Source organism: Barbus barbus (assembly GCF_936440315.1).
Source record: "Barbus barbus genome assembly, chromosome: 2".
Taxonomy (NCBI): Eukaryota; Metazoa; Chordata; class Actinopteri; order Cypriniformes; family Cyprinidae; genus Barbus; species Barbus barbus.
In genome coordinates this window covers 30,752,610-30,771,836 of record NC_136730.1, presented here as the reverse complement: position 1 = coordinate 30,771,836, position 19,227 = coordinate 30,752,610, and the positions used below count along the sequence as shown (strand labels likewise).

The 19,227-nt window shown below is 36.9% G+C and overlaps 1 protein-coding gene across 2 annotated transcripts in view; it reads right to left on the bottom strand.

The window, feature by feature from the left end:
* The window catches only part of LOC306884238 (transcription factor 12-like), a 113,678-nt gene that overhangs the window by 73,045 nt on the left and 21,406 nt on the right, over positions 1-19,227 (bottom strand). For both annotated transcript variants that reach the window (XM_079439960.1, XM_079439961.1), the window contains 2 exons: positions 16,275-16,348; positions 6,061-6,163 (listed from right to left, as the gene is read on the bottom strand). In XM_079439960.1, the coding sequence (XP_079296086.1) occupies positions 6,061-6,163; positions 16,275-16,348 (177 nt within the window). The remainder of the gene's footprint in view (positions 1-6,060; positions 6,164-16,274; positions 16,349-19,227) is intronic.

Here is a 19,227-nt window from a genome sequence, read left to right as displayed (position 1 = left end):
CTAGGGTGAAAGGTGACAGACCAGCCATGATCATCTTTTCTGGAGATGAGACAGGGATGGAGATTTGACCTGGGGGAGCGTCGGTGAACCTTCTAATAACCCAGGTGAGGAACACATGCTCCTGGATTACATTAGGCCAACTAATAGATTTGATGTAATAGGCGATATCACACGGGTGCAATCACTAGATGTGTCTTCAGAGATCAGCGCTGACTAACACAGCTTAATATAGATGTGTACAGAAGGCCTGAACCTGGCAGAAGAAATCCAAGTCTTACTGAATCACCTCAGTAGTGAGAGGGGCTGTATATGTGTGTGCGTGTGTTGATGCTGCTAATAATAAGCAGATTATATTTAATAGAACAGAGAGGATGTGCGGCAGGCCACAGGAACGTGAGTGCATCCACAAGCCAGTCAGCATTGTTAAAAATATAGACAGGCACATGGATTGAAATGCTGGCGAGTGACAAACACACAGTCACATGCTCAAACATACACACACACACAGACTCGCTTATGGTAATTAAATCAAATGGACTAATCTAAACCAGCTGAAATCTTTCATGAGTGGCTTGTGGAAGAACAGAAAAGTAAAAAGAGAGAATTTCTCAGATACAAGGAAGTCCGGAAATGTCCTTGTAATATCTTTTGTCTCTCTTTGATGCTCAGCAATCAGTGTGACTGAAAGCCGAAATCCAGAATTCCACAATGAGATGGTAACTTCACTGACTTCATCAGAAGTCCTCTTCTGTCTCTCATCTCAAACTTTCATCTCATCAGAGAATATGAGAAGTCAAATTCAATACATGTCATGCTGAAAATAAAACCAGGAGGCTTTATGAAAAACTGTAAAAAACGAAGACAAATGCTAAAAATGAATCTAAGAAGCAAGAAGGCATTTGACAGGTTGAGGTAAAGTGAGATCTTTATGAAGGGTCACTGAACGCTAAAGGTCACTGGTGACTTTTTCAGCATTTTCTGTATTGATTCCGATAGATATTGTGCAGATTAAAGTCACAATGTAAAAGAAGTAGCAAAAAAAATATTATTCTATATTGTGACATATATCCAAGTGAAAAAGGCCATTAAAAAAAAAAAAAAGAGACTGGGTTCTATCCATCAGTTGCTGATTGGATGGAGAGAGAATTGAATATGAGCTTGCATTCAATTATGAGAATTCAATTCTTTCAGGAAAACAGATCCAAGCAGCACTGCACGGTTTTTGTCCAATCAGATACTCTCTCCAATCAGATACTCCAATCAGAGTGTCCCTCCCTTAAATATAAAGCAAATGATTGTAAATGGATCTTAAAAATATTAAAAAAAAAACATCCTGTTTGTCAGGATGCAGGAACACATGAAAGAACTGCACTTGTCAATACATTTCATGGGGTCTTCAAACAAACTGACCTTAAAGTACTATATTTGTATGTGTGCAGTGAGGCACCAAAATTTACTTTACATAAACACAAAAACCAAAATTAAAGTTTTATAATTTGTAATTTAACTCGTACGCTTTCCAGGGTGTTGTATTTTCAGGTAATAAACCAGTGGGAGAGCAGTAAACTTAGTTGGTAATGAGCTGCCACCAACTAGTCCAGTTGAACAAATTTTACATTTTACTATTTTAGAATTTAGAAAAATATTTTGGTCAAGATTAAGTGCGTCCTCAATGCTGAGATATTTACCTGTTGTAACATCCACATTTTGTGAACAAAACAGATGACGACATTGTAAAATGCAAGAATATGACAAGTGCAAATTAAATGCCACCGTTTCAGTCAAATTTTAACAAAATTAACAAAAAAAATTGTCAAAATGTGAACATAAACTGGTGGCTTATTGTGCAGCTTTCCATGTAGTTCTGCAGCCACAGATTTCATTTAGCCCTGCTGATGACCATTTAACACAACGCTTTTGGGAAAAAGGTTCACTGGAAATGAGCGTGACCTGACAGACCAGCACTAAACTCCAGCGGAGGTGAGCGTTTTGCCAGGAAACCCAGCTTCCTGAGATCACGTATGTGCATTATTCCCATCTACCGCAAATTACAATCTTCCCTTGAGCTGCAAAGCAACAAGCTTCACCTTAGGTTTCAGGAAGTTTACAGCAAAACACATGTACAACTGATTGCAGAGTTTTTTCCAATGAGCATTCAATTTAAAACTCATGTACAGTGTTTTGTTGTAGACCGTTTCATCAAGCCTAAAGCCAGGGCGGCTCTATCTGTGCCAACTCTTACCCATGGAGTCTGGAATGTCAACAAAGTACTAAACTAATTTGTCTTTTGTGATGGTAATCTGTTTGACCAATAAATACTGGCTGCGCTGAAGGAGCAGGATTCTCTATGTGCATGCAGATTTCTTCTTAATCTAAAGCTGCATTAAGCCTTATTAAATATTGCTTAAAACTTCAACAGAGTCATCATTATGCAACACGCTCCAGTGTTACAAACGGACAAGCACAGTCTGTGCGCTATGGTTGGCTGATCAATTGTTTATAGAGTTAAACTGCGCTACAAATTATGTTAAGGCTTCTGAAAATGCAACAGAAATAATTTATGTTTTGCAGAACTGAATTCACATCGGACAAGGTTTGTGATTACACATTACTCGATGTCATCGGCTGCACCGCATCAGAGGATCGTGTACAGCACAGGACGGTTTTAGCCGTCACAGTGTGGATGCCACGTGCGAGCAGAAAGGCGAAGAGGATGCTGGGTAAGAGGATTGGATCAGGGCGCCGGCACGTGCGACGCAGACTGGCTGACCTCTGACCTCGACACTCTCATGGGCTTTCTTCAAGCATACACACAGACACATGCAGAAATACACACCGCCACATTCACACTCACCAGCCCATGGGGCCTAAATGCACCATATAGGAAGATGATGCAACAAAGCGAAATATCTATCCACTCAAACCTCAAAAGGTAACGCGCAGTAAAGGCGAACACGGATCACATTCTGCTCCTATCATCTGATACGTAGTTCTACATCAGCTCAAATACATTACCAACGCAGCAGAAGAGAGTATGACCTTTAAAATGGATCTCCATTATTCAGAACAAGCAGCGGTTACTCTAATTAAAATGTTATGTCAAATAAACAGTCATTACCAGCCATCTGCCTAGCAATATAAACTGTAACAAGTTCATTATCATACACAATAGCTGACCCCAGGTAACCCCAAGCTGCTCTCAACATGTCATACTTCACTTAGAGAGCGCATGGAACCAGGTCAATGCATGCAGCCCCCACAGGCATATTTAAGACTACTAAATGAAGCATTCAAATTAAACCGCTTAATGGGATAATGGTTTATGAAAGCAAATCAGAGGCATTTCTTATGTTAACATCGTAGACAAACAAGGTTATACGTGTGTTGAGATTATACAGTTTAAATGAAGCGACATTTTATGTATTATTTATTAAAAAGCGAGATTGGACAAGGTTTTATCAGCCGCAAACAGTTTGAAAAAGTAAACAAACAAGTGCCAGCCTACGATTTCTATTCCCTTCAAGAAACTGCATACCACCGGGATTTGTCTCAAGATAATCCACTTAGATTACCACGGCTCTGTTTTTAAACGGCGCATGCAGGAAAAAAAAAATGGGTCACATAAACCCACGAGTAACTCATAGGCCAGGGTTCCCTCAGAAATGCCATTCGTGTGATGGTAATGCTTAATTGTATTACATTCGCATTCAAGCTCTGCCTTTTTCATTGGTGAGTAATAACCTTTCAGAGATGATTTAATGAGGTTGCTCCGGAATGGGTAATTCCATGTAAATCCCAGATATTACTGCTGAAATTCAATTTGATAAGACTCGGTCTCCTCGTCCAATCCCAGCAAGATAGCACAGGCAATTTAGCCATGCAATCAGATTGTCTAATTCACTGACACATCATTGTTCCAGATCATTTCCATATTTTGCTACTTATAGGCATAATTAGTGCTGCATCAACAGGACAGAGGAAAGCCAAACATCCTCCCTACCTCCACACACACACAAATGCAGATCAATTGGTAGAGAGATAACATTTTGTTTCGGTGGGCTTCGTGCACTTGCCACCTTACATGGAAACCGGTCTCCAGGGTGATGCTACAAAGAACCGGGGTTCAGCAGCCCATAAAGCTGTCATGTGCGAGCACATCACAATAGCGGCAGACAGAGAGACCTCAGATCTAACAACATCCATCAATCACGTTCAAGGGATAAACAGCCCATTGTGCCTCTAATCAAGCCATTTTGTCTGATAAATACATTAAAAATGCTGTTTTTGTCATTATCTTAATCATCTTTTAAACAAAATTCAAATAAAAAGTAGAATTTAAAGCTTGATCACCTCAACTCTCATGTAAAATAGTAAGAACAAACACCTTAATAAACAAATGACACCCTGCTTATTAATAAATAAAACTGTAGCATTAAATATACCTGTATAATATACTGATTACAGATATGCTACCTTATGGAAAACAATCTTACAGAAAGAAAACAGCAATAGAATGTTCACTTCACAATGACAAAATTATCCACAACATTAACATGTTCCAAAATGACAGAAATAACCCGTGTGCAATTTTCAGAATCTACACTGCACGTCATCTTGATGCTGAATAATGTGTATTATGCTTTGGGTCTGTGGAGTCAGCAAACAAGCAGTAAAAACCAGGGGCCAAACAAGCACAAACTCACAAACTGATACAGATGGAAAATTATTTGAAACATTTTTGGAAGCAAAAGAGGAAGTGGAGCGAGTTAAGTAGAGTTTCACACACCTCTTCGGAAAGAGGAGAGAGATTTGAGAGAGTCCGTGGCTGAGGGGGTTTGTGTGTGTAAAATGAGCTTTGGCCCATCTGTTTGTTTCACTACCACCCCTGAAACCCCTCCTTTGCTCTCTCTCTCTCGCTCTCTCTCTCCTTTCCTTCCCATCCCTTCTCACTTTCCTCTGCAAAACAATGCAGTGTGCCACTGGAAGAAGCCGGTGGCTTTTCTGCTAGCTAGCAGACAGTCTTTTGTGATGGAAAACTGTACTGATGGTGTGACTTCCACCCTGGGGGAGGGTCAACTTCTGAAGACAGTCACAGCGCAGGAAGATGCTAAAGAAAAATTAATATAATATTGCATTATACTGTATATAATAAAATAATATATAAATTAATACAACATTATTATATATTATTAGTCAGTGCAGTCTGTTCATTCGTGAATGAATGACTAATTAATGAATGTGAATCATTCTGACAAATTCTTCAGTGAATCTGTCAGCGTAGTTACTGAATCTGACTCACTTACTGAGTCATCATGACTTTCATGTCAGACTCAAAAAGGGCCAGGATTATTATCTTTTATAATAAATAAAAATCAATCATTTTTAAATGCATCTTTTGCAATATATAACCATTCTAATGTTTGGGGTCAGAGAGATTTTTGCAAAAAATTGTTTAAAAGTGACAGTGAAGATGCTTATGTTACAAAATATTTCTAGTTCAAATAAATGCTGTTCTATTCAACAAAGAATCCTGGAACTGATTTTAACAATAGTAATAATGTGAAATGTTTCTTAAGCACCAAATCAGCATATAAGAATGATTTCTGAAGGATCATACGACACTGAAGACTGGAGTAACGGCTGCTAAAAAATTCATTCAAAATGTGTCTATTTTATTATAAAGCATATTACAATAGAAAACTATTTATTTTAAAACATTTCAAGATTTCACATTGCTAATGTTTTTGATCAAATAAATGCAGCCTCGGTAAACATGAGACATTTTCACAAACATTTTCAAACCTTTCTGATCCCAAACTTCTGAACGGTATTGTATGAAATTACTTTTTATTTATAATCTTTTATATTAATATTAAATGTTAAAATATTTCAATAAATTTCAGTGTGCAAATACACAACATCCTCACCCATCTCTGGCACTTCCTGTGGTGACTGCCTTCAGAGAGAAATGCCTGATCAGTCCACACACTGCTAAATGGATTGATGACAGAAAGACGGGTGTGAAAGAGAGACAGGGTCAGAATCACCTTGGATACTCACCCATTATGCTGGAGCTCATGAAAGGTGTTGGGGACAATCCTTCATGGGACACTAATCGACTGTCACTCAAATGATCAGCATAATGAGTGCTGCCTCCAAACCCCTGGGGGAAAGAGATCACAGCATTAAACACATTATTAGCTGGACCTGCTAATTGAGTGCTATGACACTCTTCTAATACGGGGGGAAAAGAGGGGAGCGCGACTGGCCAACTGTCCCCCGAAACGATCGATATTTCTCCACTCGCCTCATTAAAAAACACTTTCTTCAAAGTCTTTGATGAATTTCATTAAAAGGGCAAACAAAGCCCTGAACAGAAGATAGTGCTTGTGCTGCGATTGCGTAATTGTATTAAAGCTAATGGGGCACAAACAACAACAAAAGAAGCCATTTGCATTCATCAACAAAATTCATGTCACATTAAAATGGTTTGTTTGATTCCATGCTCTCTCATGCCATTCCGTATAACAATAATTCAGACATTACTTTTTGGTTTTCTAATGACTGAGTGCACTGTGTTTTGTTTACTTTTTAAGATCAGTGCCACAACTAGCGCACATCTTTAGAGATGCTTCTAGAAGTGTCTAGCTCGGTTGTAAATGCCGTTGCCAGGCAACATTTTGGCTTTGTGTGGCAATCCTACTATTTTGACAACCTTCATTCATGATAACATTTCCGTGGTATATTGATTAAAAAGTGCTAGACCGGTAAGGATTTGTGTGCATGCGACGCATCAGAAATGACATAAAACTGATGAAGTGACGTGTTTACTAGAGCTCGACACAGATCATGTCTTTATGCCAAAAGCCTGCTTGTACTTAAAAAGTAGAATAAATAAGTCAGGTTCTCTCCTTGGCAGCTGAGGTCTGCCCTTTCATGACCGTTATCAGCTTTGGGGGGCTTAGGTCTAAATATCGGTCACAGTATGGGCCTTTAAAACTCAGTCCCCCCCCAATAAAAGATACTCTGTGGCTGTGTTAATCCTGGAGCCGATGAAAATCCGCCTGGCGCTACAGTCAAATGTGTCCCCCAAACCATATTAACTCTACGGCTGCCGGCTGTCCATTACTGTGGGCTTTTCCTTCTCTGCTTTCAACAAACAATATATCACGGACTATTACTATTCGTACCTTTTTGTGTCCGTTTTCCAAGCGGATGGCGATTGAGTAATTTCAAAAGCAATGGAGTGTTTTGCGGAGCAGAACTGATGCAGAGAGGTTCCCTATCGTGTTCCTGCCGTTTGTGTTAATAATGCTATGAACTGCCTGACTAATGGCTTCTCTCCTGAAGAGACACAGTGGGAGGGGGTGGCAGGCGAAAAACAAGCCCCCGAACTGCAATGTCCTCCCCAGCAATTTGGTAAGCATGATTTAGTAAGCTTTCCGACTGAGGTTAGCGCACAGATGCAGGCAAACGTATGCAGAAATACAGCTAAAGAGATAGTTCACCCAAAACCAAAAATTTAATTACTCATGTCGATCCAAACCCATTAGACTTTCATTTATGTTTGGAACAAAAAGGAAGATATTTTAATGAAACCTGAGAAAAGTCTATTCACCCAAAACTTTCAAGAGTCAAACTGTTTAATTCATGTCTGCTTCATATGGAGGCCCTTTTCCACCACCAAATAAAACAAATAAAACAAGGCAATTGCTGATTTTTATCTCACAATTCTGACTTTTTTTTTCTCAGAATTGCATGTTATAAACTCACAATTTCGAGTTCTAAAGTCATATAAACTTGCAAGTCTCAGTTTTTTCTCACAGCTGTGAATTTATCTCTCACAATTCTGACTTTTCTCACATTTGCAAGTTCATATCTCTCAATTCTGAACAAATAAGTCAGAACTGCGAGATATGAACTTACAACTGCAAGCTATAAAGTCAATTTCTGAGGGGAAAAAAGACTGACAATTCTCTTACAACTGTGAGTTTATACCTCTGGCTTTTTAACTCACAAATTGTGTTATAAAGTCAGAATAACAAGATATAAACTTGCAGATGTATACTCACAATCGTGAGAAAAAAGGTCAGAATTGTGTTGCAATTACCTTTATTTTTTAATTCAGTGGCAGTAATGTGTTTATACATCTTCACCTTATGTTTTGAACAGATTTCATTTAGGCTTTTATGTGTTTGCTTGGCATGTGAAAACAATCCTCACTGGTTCTTATGGAATTTCAAACATGCTTATGGGTTTGAAACAACACAAGGGTGAGTAAATGATGACAGAATTTGAATTTTGGTGTAAACTACCCCTTTAACCTCTTTATCATCCATATTTTCCTTCCTGGCCTTTTGAGTCTGCCCAATGGCAGCTACCTGAATGTCAGAAAAGTGCAGTGGATGGGAAGCTGAGTTGATGAGGAGATCGGTGAGACCATTAGATCATCAATCATGCTACCTTGTGATCTCAGAATGCACTGCTTGTTACTCATGCTCTCAGCAGCGAATGGTTAGTCTGGCGTAAATAACTGCCACATTGCTGCTTAAGCATGCAAGCCAATGCTCTGTTCAAGAAAACATCTCTCAGATGCTCCGTCGCATCCCAGGTGAATGCCCTGGTCTCGTTTTAAGACGTTGGGGATGGGTGATAGTGGCGTGATGGACGGGAGTGAGGCACTGCGGGACAGCGGGGTGTGCGGCAGAGGTGGTGCATGCGGGTTGGGCTGTCAGATGGGAGGCCTGAAGCCACGGCTGCCCAGGATGTGATGCCTGGCTGTGGGCCAAGGTCGGCTAGCCGGGGCTCCAGTCTGTTCACAGTCCGCTAATCACACGTGTACAGAGAGGGAGAAGAAGAGAGAGAGTCGCTCTTGTGAAAAAAAGCCTGCTTAAAATGGTTCACAGTTTCCGTGTGAGAGAACAAGGGAAACGTTAATCGATTGGATCCTGTGCTCTTTGCAGGTAACACAGAAATACAGAAAAGCCATAGTACCTATTTAGTTATCTGATAGGAGATCTGTGTGTAGCAAGACTGAAAAAGTAACGTGACGGATGAAGACGCTGATTAAATCTAGCGGGTACTTCACAGCAACCGGCTGCAGCTCTGCTAAAGCTCTTGTGGCTTTTTAAGGGTAGACCACAAAAGACTGAGATAGATTCTCACGATAAGATCAAACCTCAGACAATAGCTTTCAAACTTTGTTGTTGGCCGTGAGCAATGGACACTGCTGGGATCCAATTAATAACAAGAAGTAAGTTTGAATAGTAACTTGTACACTGCCCTTCAAAAGGAATCTGGGGAAAGTCGTATAGTGTATTCAAGCCTTAAAACTCTATAATAGTTTCAAACAGAGATTTTGTGATTTTTTTCTGTTCAAATTGAAGAAGTCTGCTGCTCTGTAAAAATGAAGCAAATCACCTGCTGGTTCTCTTCTAACTCTGAGAAATGTAATTCTGTCCGAATAAGAAAGTCTGTGATTACGGTATCTTATTTTTTCAAAATTCTTTCCTCATTTAATCTGACCTTTGCTGAAAACTGTAACTAAACAAAAATTTCCTGTTGCACTGCCTAGTATACATTCATTATGCATTTAGACCTTTTACAAATTTCTGAGCAAAACAATGGCTGGAGGTCCGAGTACTGCTGACATCTAATCTGATGTAAAAATTTAATTAAATCCAGAAAGTATGATCATGAACAGTTTAGAATGGCCACTACAGGAATAATCATCATTTTAATACATTCTTTCACATAATTATGCTATTATTCAAAGTTTTGTGGTCATTAAGATTTTTTTTATGTTTTTGGAAGAAGTCTCATGCTCACCAAATATTGTATTTATTTGATCAAAAAACAGTAAGATTGCGAAATATTATTAAAATTACTATTTTCTATTTTAATATATTTTAAAATGTAATTTATTCCTGTGATGACAAAGCTGAATTTTCAGCAGTCATTACTCCAGTCTTCAGTGTCACATTATCCTTCAGAAATTATTCTATTATGCTGATTTGGTGAAAAAGAAACATTTCTTACTATTATCATAATGCATTTTTGGGGAAACAGTGACACAGTGATTTTGATATAAACTTACTGACTCCTAATTTTTGAACAGTGGTGTATGTAATTAATATTACACACATAATTTATTTCAACAGGTTTTATGAAACACGTACCAGATATAAAATATTATACATATAATAAAAATATTTACCTGATCCTGTCTGATTAGTCCCAAACTTTATAAAAGACTTTATGAAAGTCTCAACTTTATAGGAAATCTCACCATTCTCTGGCCTTAAACATGCCACGCAGCATTGGACACAGATTCATCATTAGGTATAAGGGGTAAAGTTATGGCCATTTGCGCGAATAAGTGCTAAACTTTGTATTTTAGCTGGAGGCACTGGCTTGGAAATTATGATGATTATATTGCAGGTTGAATGCTAGGGAAATGACGAACACTTATGTTAATTTCACTTGGGAACACAAAGTATTCACACACACACACACTTAAACAGTTTGATTGTGTTTATCTGATGCATGTGTCTGTGTGTATGTGAGTGTGTCTGTGTGTGTGTGTGTGTGTGTGTACACACACTGTATAGAGGTGCAAACAGCTGTCTCCTGATCCCATCCCCAGCAATGTCACAACCACTAATTTCCATGCACCTAGAGCAAAGATATCTCATGCGTCTCCGTCTTATAATTCAAATCAGGCCGCCGGCAAAGCCATCGCCTGTAGAAGTGCGGAGAGGAAGGGCATCGGAAATAAACAAGACAATGTAGTGTGAGAGCCTCCGACATTTCACTGATTTCTGATAGGAAGTGACAGGAGATTGACATGAAATGAAATTCATACAGGGCACCCTGAACACACCACCGTGGAAAAGACAAACAAGCAAGAAGCAAAATATCTTCACAATCTGCAGTAGGGTTGAGCGCAAAATAAAAATCACAACCATGGCTGATTTTTTCTTTTCTTATTTTGACGAGGTGGATATGATTTGCATGCATGAAAATCAATCTGAGCTTATGGTATGTCTGAAATGCATCAATGCTTCCTGCACCAACTGCGTTCAGGCACAAACACACGGCCTGGAAAAACTTCAACCATTTGTTCTTTGTCATGAATACAGCTAATATAATCATAACGTCAAGTAGGCCGTATGTGCACTTTCATCTGTCTCTTCTAACAAACTGAATAAACAAAAACATTTCCTTTTCTGCCGTGAAGGAAAAAACAAAGATATTTTCTTTGCTGTGTTCTTTGAGTTGAACAGCTGCTCGTAATGCTTCTCAATAGTTAATAGCTCTTTTCAGAATGTTACTAAGGAAATTTGGGAAAAAAGAAAAACAAGAACTTATGAGTGGAAATGATAGGATAGGATATGATATGAGTGGATTTCTTTCAATATGGGCATTCCTCATTTAACTTTCAGATATAAAAACTGCTGTTTATTAAATAAAGTCATCAGCGCATTCACTACTACAAAATGTTTAAGTTTTATTATAAAAAGAATGTAAAACTTCTACTAATCAAAATTATGCAAATCAGTTAACTACATTATCATACATTATGTGTGACCCTGGACCACAAAACCAGTCTTAAGTGTCATTTTTTCGAAATTGAGATGTATACATAATCTGAAAGCTGAATAAATAAGCTTTCCATGGACGTATGGTTTGTTAGGATCGGACAATATTTGGCCGATATACAACTATTTGAATATGTGGAATATGAGGGTGCAAAAAAATCTAAATATTGAGAAAATTGCCTTTAAATTTGTCCAAATTAAGTTCTTAGCAATGCATATTACCAATCAAAAATGAAGTTTTAATAAATTTACGGTAAGAAATTTACTAAATATCTTCATGGAACATGATCTTTAGTTAATATCCTAATGATTTTTGGCTTTAAAAGAAATAATCAATAATTTTGCACCCATGCAATGTATACTATATTGCCAAAAGTATTGGGTCAGCCCCTTCTAATGAACATGTTTTACTACTTTAGTAATTTCTATGAGTACAAATCTTAATGTTTAAGCATATAATGATATTCTAGGGAATTGTGTGCTTCTAATTTTATAGCAACAGTTTGGACAGGACCCTTTTCTATTCTAACATGACTAGTGATCGACCGATATTGATTTTTATCTTTTTTTTTTATAACCGATACCAATTAATTGCATGTTTATGTGCCCGATAACCAATATGCAGAACCGATATTTATTTACTGTTATAAAGTAGGCTAAATAAATGACTTAAGTAAGTCCATACTTCACTTGGAGTTTTCCTCCTTTCAGTCATCTTAACAACAACAAAAAAAGTTGAAAATTAACAGTCTTTCATGTTAAATTTAATCTTCATATTACAACAATAAAAACATTTTATTTATAAAAAGTATCATCAGCAACACTGATATTAACAATAAGCAAAAGAATGACTAATGTTTTCAAATGGAGAAAATAAAGGACAGGAGTCATATCAACTTCATTTTAAACTACAGTTTTAGGTTTATAAGCTGTTTAATAGGCTAAAGAGTGAAGAATAATTCATTGGATAATGTTAATTCACTGAATAATATTCTCTGGAATATCGAAATAGGCTATAACAAACAAAACATCGTATTTTATTGCATTTCTCAGCTGGTATGTTATAATAAATGATCTGGTATGAGATAATAAATAATTAATTTCCATAGAGATGTATTTATTTAGATGTTTATTGGTGAAATAATGGTTATATAGTCAATGTTAATATAATTTAGCGTGTTTCAAACAAGTGAATCTTGTTAAAAGTTACATGCGGTGGCCGTGCTGGAGCATTTTCTGAGCATCAACCACATCAACCCGCTGAGTGAACAGCAAAATGAAGGAGCTTCCTGAGACTAATGATGAGCAAATATACAACAGAGAGAGAATTCAATTCAGCACTTTTATTTGCAACAATGCGCTCATTTATGACTGCATATTATTTAATTCAGGCAAAGGTAGTCTTTTTTGGGAGAGGACTTGCCGGATTATTTTACGTGAGTTCGTCTCTATTTCTTAGAGCCAAGCTGCAAAAACTGCATATCAGGCATTTATGTAATACATCTAATTTGTGCATTAATGCCTGTTATGTTAAATAAAATTTACTAACTACAGCAAATCAAGTACCTGTGCACGCCATTGTTGTCTCATCTCCCCTCAGACGCGCTGCAATGGCGATCCTGCGCCCAATTCTCAAAACAACCACAAGATAGTGGCATTTATCGGTGAATCTGATATTACAAAAAAACGATATCCGATTATGGTAAAATGCTTAAATATCGGGAAAATATCGGTAAATCGATATATCGGTCAATCTCTAAACATGACAGTGCCTCAGTGATGAGTTTTTGGCTCAAGGTCTGCATTTAAAGTCACACCAGAGGTGTTCAGCTGGGATCAGGACTTGGCTTTCTGCAGACCAGTCAAGTTCTTCCACACTGACTGAATCAATCATGTCTTTTTGAACCGTGCCTTATACACAGAGGCACTGTCATGTTAGAATAGAAAAGGGTCCTGTTAGGGGTGTGCGATATGACGATTTTTGATCGTGGACGATAAAAATGTCTCCACGATCTGCTTTTGAAGAAATATCGTAGTATCGTGCTACAGCACACATTGTGTCAAGTACAGTTCTGGTGCCTCCGTCTCTATATACTGTACAACACAACATACAGCGATAGAGTTACTCTGACAGGACACTGCACTTATTCGCGATCGCAAAAGTACATTATTTTCATACAAGCCTTGCTGGTTAAATGTTTAATTCGCGCGCTGGTCTGACGTGCGCTTTTTCTGAGCGTATTCACCTGAAGCACGCGCACTAAAAAGCCTGTCTAACAGCGCCTGATTACTCAACTAACTTATCTTTTGCGCTAATATTGTCAAAACACACAAGGTTTACATACAGACTGAGTTGGTTATCTCTAAAAGGAAAGTAAATAGTTAAGAGAGAAACGGATGCGTGTCTGTATATTAGATGCGTGCAGCTCTTAAAAGGACAGGACACTAAACGTGCTGTCGACTGTCATTAAAGGGATAGTTCACCCTAAAATTTTATTTCTGTCATTATTTACTCACTCGCATGTTGTCCCAAACCTCTATTAATTTCTTGCGCTGAACCCAAAATAAGATATTTTGAAGAATGTGGGTAACCAAACAGTTGCTGGTCCACATTGACTTTGATAGCAGGAAAGAAAAATCCTATGGAAGTCACTGAGGACAAGCAACTGTTTGGTTTTCCACCTTCTTCAAAACAGCATTTATGTTCAGCAGAAGAAACTCATTCAGGTTTAAAACAACTTTTGAGTAAATGATGGTATAAAAATAAAACATTATGACAGAATTGACAGACAGATGACAGAATATTTATTTTTGGGGGAACGAATCATTTAACGTTAACAAAACGCAAAGAGAAAAATCACTCACTATTCTTGACTTTTATTTTTATACTTGTTCATTCAATTTCATTGAATGCTCCTGCTAAATACACCTATTGTACCTGAAAATAAAGCACTGTTTGTTATATTTGTATATTATGTGTCTTTGTAATGTGTATCTTTGTTCTTATTTTTTAATAAGAAAGATAAAATAATGAAAAAGATTTTTTATCTTCGCTCACTTTGGCCTAAATATCTGCCATGCATCTTTGTTTTTCTAGTTTGGCTGTAATGCTCAGACAACTTGTAAAACCAAAATAGTAAAACTAACATGACAAAGAATCGTGATAAAATCGTGAATCGTGATATTTCTAAAAAAAATCGTGATATGATATTTTTCCCATATTGCCCACCCCTAGGTCCTGTCCAAACTGTTGCTATAAAATTAGAAGCACACAATTCCGTAGAATATCATTATATGCTTTAACATTAAGATTTGTACTCATGGAAATTACTAAAGTAGTCAAACATGTTCATTAGAAGGGGGTGACCCAATACTTTTGGCAATATAGTGTATTTTTGGCTATTGCTACAAATATACCCCAGCGACTTCAGACTGGTTTTGTGGTCCAGGGTCACATATGGTAAAGCGTACTTAATTTAATATGATAATACATGTAATTTTACTGGAGTATGACATTACAAATTATGGTTCTTATAATTAGGAACTACCTCATAATTTATGGCGAAAAGACGATACTGTTTGAAAATTTGGGGTCGGTTAGATTTCTTAAAAAAAAGAGAACTGAATACTTCAGCAAGGATGCTTTAAATAGATGGAAACCAACAAGCAAAGACATATACATTCTTAAAAAATTTGTATTTAAAATAAATGTACTTCTTTTATCAAAAATGTTTCATAGTTTCCACAAAAAAAATTAAGTAGCCCAACTGTTTTAAACATTGATAATAATAATAATAATAATAATGTTTCTTGCACTCTAAAAAATGCTGGGTTAAATACAACCCAGCAATGGGTAAAATATGGACGAACCCAGTGTTTGGGTTACTGCCCAGAAGGTTGGGTTAAACATTTAACCCAACTGTTGGTTGAAAACAACCCAATCACTGGGTTTGTCCATATTTAACCCAGCATATTTTGAGCACCAAATCAGTATTACAAAGCTTTCTGAATGATCATGTGAAAGACTGGATTATTGGCTGCTGAAAATTCTGCTTTGTCATCACATTCATAAAACATTTTCAAAATATTACTGTTTTTACTGTATTTTTGATAAAATAATTCCAGATTGAGCATACAAGACTTCTTACAAAAACATTAAACAGTCTTACCGATCCCAAACTTCTGAACGATAGAGTTATACTTAAAGGTATTTTACGGTGAAGTACATGTATTGTTTTAAGTAAAATAAATAAATAAATACAAAAATGCTATGAAAAACTTAAAAAATATCCCCAGAAGTCCCTGCATGAAGCATCATCACATTTGATTATATTTTATTTCAACAGTTGTTTCTTCTTATCAGTTTCATATGTTGAGCAAGCACATCTACCAACAAGCGTACAGATGAAGTGCCTTTCTAAATGATTTTTAGAGGAAATATACGTATCTCTCAATAGTGATACGTTAATATAGAGCCTATAAGTAAATCAGACAACAGTTTCATTTTGCTGAGGACAGATAACTCTGAACTGGACTAATGGAAATGGCGTGATCGCATTAGTGTGTGTTTGTTTGTGTGTGTGTGTGTGTGTGTGTGTGTGTGTGTGTGTGTGTGTGTGTGTGTGTGTGTGTGTGTGTGTGTGTGTGTGTGTGGCGAGGCAAGACCGGTCTTACCCTGGAGGACTCATAGGACGGGCTGGACTGGCCACCTGAGACCCATGATGCTTGGCTTGTCCTCTCATCCATACCTGTCCAAAACACAGATTCACAACTCCATCAAAACGTGCCCACCCAATACAACACAAAATGGAGAGGAAAAAAAGAAAGGAGTTTTATCATCTTTTTTGGGCTGTTTATTTATTATATTAAAACTAAAATAACGCAATAAAATGAACTAAATCAATCAAGTCTCCTGATCCATATGTCTGTGTGCAGAATTACATATAGTTGGAAATGCATATACTGCGAAAGAGGGGAGGGGGTCTCCTTCGTCACTAAAGTTAATAAAGAAGCGAAGAGAAATGTAATAGATTTAGGTATTTTTAGAAAGAAAAAAATACCTAAAAATTATTTAATTTGCACTCCAAAAAAAAATAAAAAAAGCTAACAATTTAAGTGAAAAATATTTCATAAAAGAAGGTAAAAGATCACTACTGCAATTAAGCAACAATATAAGGAAGGCAAACAGAATCACGTCTATTGCAGCATTTTATCATTAAAACTAAAACTTAAAAATTAAAGTATACATTTTAGAAGAAAAAGTTGAAACACACTAAATAATTTAGAAAAACTATGAAAATTAGAAATTAACTGAAATAAATAGGCTTAAGATGAAGCACAGCAATTACTAAAAATAAAACCGAAATAACAAATTAAAGCTACATAAATATAAAAAAATGACACATAATAAAACAACTAAAACTAAAAGCTAATACGAATGTATAATTAAACCCCATAATACAGATAATGCTAAAATAACACATCTTTTTTTTTTTTTTGGCAAATTTAATTACTGTTCAAATAAATACATAATTCAGTCTGATTGTGTTCCCTTCACAGTAAACTGAGACTGCAGTATACATGACACACTACTGATGACTGTATTTATGATACAGTTTGCCAACAGTTTAAATCTAATGAATCATGTTGATCATAAAATACTAGAGAACAATGCACCTGGTGAAAGTCTAAATGGTCCCTGCACAGCGTTCTCCTGCATTCTGCTGTGTTTCAGTGGAACAAAATCTCATATATTATTTACCTGCACATTCACCGACTGACAAATGCATGTATTTTCTAAAACGAAAAGGAGGGAGGGGTCAACGTTTCCCATCATCATTCTCAGCCTGACTTCTGAAACCGCTTTCCAGGGCCAATGGCCGACACTCTAGGACACGTGAGGAGTGGAAATGTTGAGCTCATGGCGAGTGGTCATGTCCAGCACGGCTCTCTTGGCAGGAGTAAAGAAAGAGTGCAGCAGAGCTGTTAATCCGCTACACTTCCATTCAAAGGCTGCACTTTACAAGCCGGCCACGCCGCGTCATTTATTTTGCTTCGCATAAATCACTTTCAAAAATGCATCGCTCCCTTTCTCTCGCTGACGCTCTCGTGCCGGTGCAGCCAGGCCGCTCGGAGTTGTCAGTGATGTATTACCGAAGCTCGTCAAAATAGCTGAGCGCTGAAAGTTTGATAAACCTCATATTTTACAAAGCCTCTCGGTTCCAAGAGACAGCCACAGAAAACACAGAAACGAATAAATAAATAAAAACGTAAAGTTGACGCAATTGACTTGATTCAACATCTGGTACGTGATGAACAAAAACAATATCTGGCTTTGAAAATTACATTTCGCTGAGGCTGTTGGGTAAAGATATATGATTGCTGGCTTCTTCAGGCTGTTTGAGCCAATATTGTTGAGCAGGTAACAACATTCCGTTCTTCAGTCTCTTGTATGAGCCTCGAAATTGCAGAGGAAGAAAACATCAATATCTCTCCACGCTATTGATAATCCATGTTTGTCATTTCAACAATTCTTTCTTATCTGATTCCAGCCCATTATAACATGCAACATGGATCAAACGTGAGTAAACAATCAGGGAAAAATGACGTGGTCTTTACACAAACGCTGAGCAGAGGGTCTCAAAAAAGCATATCAAATAAATGTGGTGTTTTCATAATAATGTTGACAATTTGCAAAACTGTAAGTGATCCTTGTACTGCATGGCTGAGTGTGATATAAACTCAAATCACTATCAGCTGAACATTTGCATACAGAGAGCAATCTATTTACAGAGAGAGAAAGTTTAAATTGCTGTTTACTGATCTATCAATCTAATATATCCAGACACTTTTTAACCCATTTATCCTTTTTATATCCTTTTTATATCCTTTTTTTCCACCCAACATCCATCTTTCTTTTCATCTATCATTTTTGCAATCTTCATCTTTCCTTCTATTCATCATATTTGCCATCATCCCTTATCACTTGTTTTCTTTTCCTATCCTTTATTTTTTTCCATCCATCCATTCATCTTTCTTTTTATACATCTATCATTCTTACAATACCCACCATTTTCCTATCTATCTATCCATCCATCCATCCATCCATCCATCCATCCATCCATCCATCCATCCTTCGTTCCACCCATCTATTCATGCTTCTTTCTTTCCACTCATCCATCCTTCTTTTTCTTTCACTTTCTTTCAATCATCTTTCTTATTTCCTATTCATCATCCATAAATCTTCTTTTCAATCAATCTATCCTTCCTTCTTTCTACTCATCAATATGTCTTTTTCCGTTTCTTCCATCCTTCCTTTTTTATATCCATCCTTCCTTCCTTCCAACATCTTTAGATAGATAGATAGATAGATAGATAGATAGATAGATAGATAGATAGATAGATAGATAGATAGATAGATAGATAGATAGATAGATAGATAGATAGATAGATAGATAGATAGATAGATAGATAGATAGATAGATAGATAGATAGATAGATAGATAGATAGATAGAGAACCTCCATTCTTTATTCTTCCTTTCTATACATCCTTCCTTCCTTCCTTTCTCTCTCTTTCTATCAGGCACATAAAAAGCTTCAAGTTAAAAAAGGCAAGACAGCAAGAGC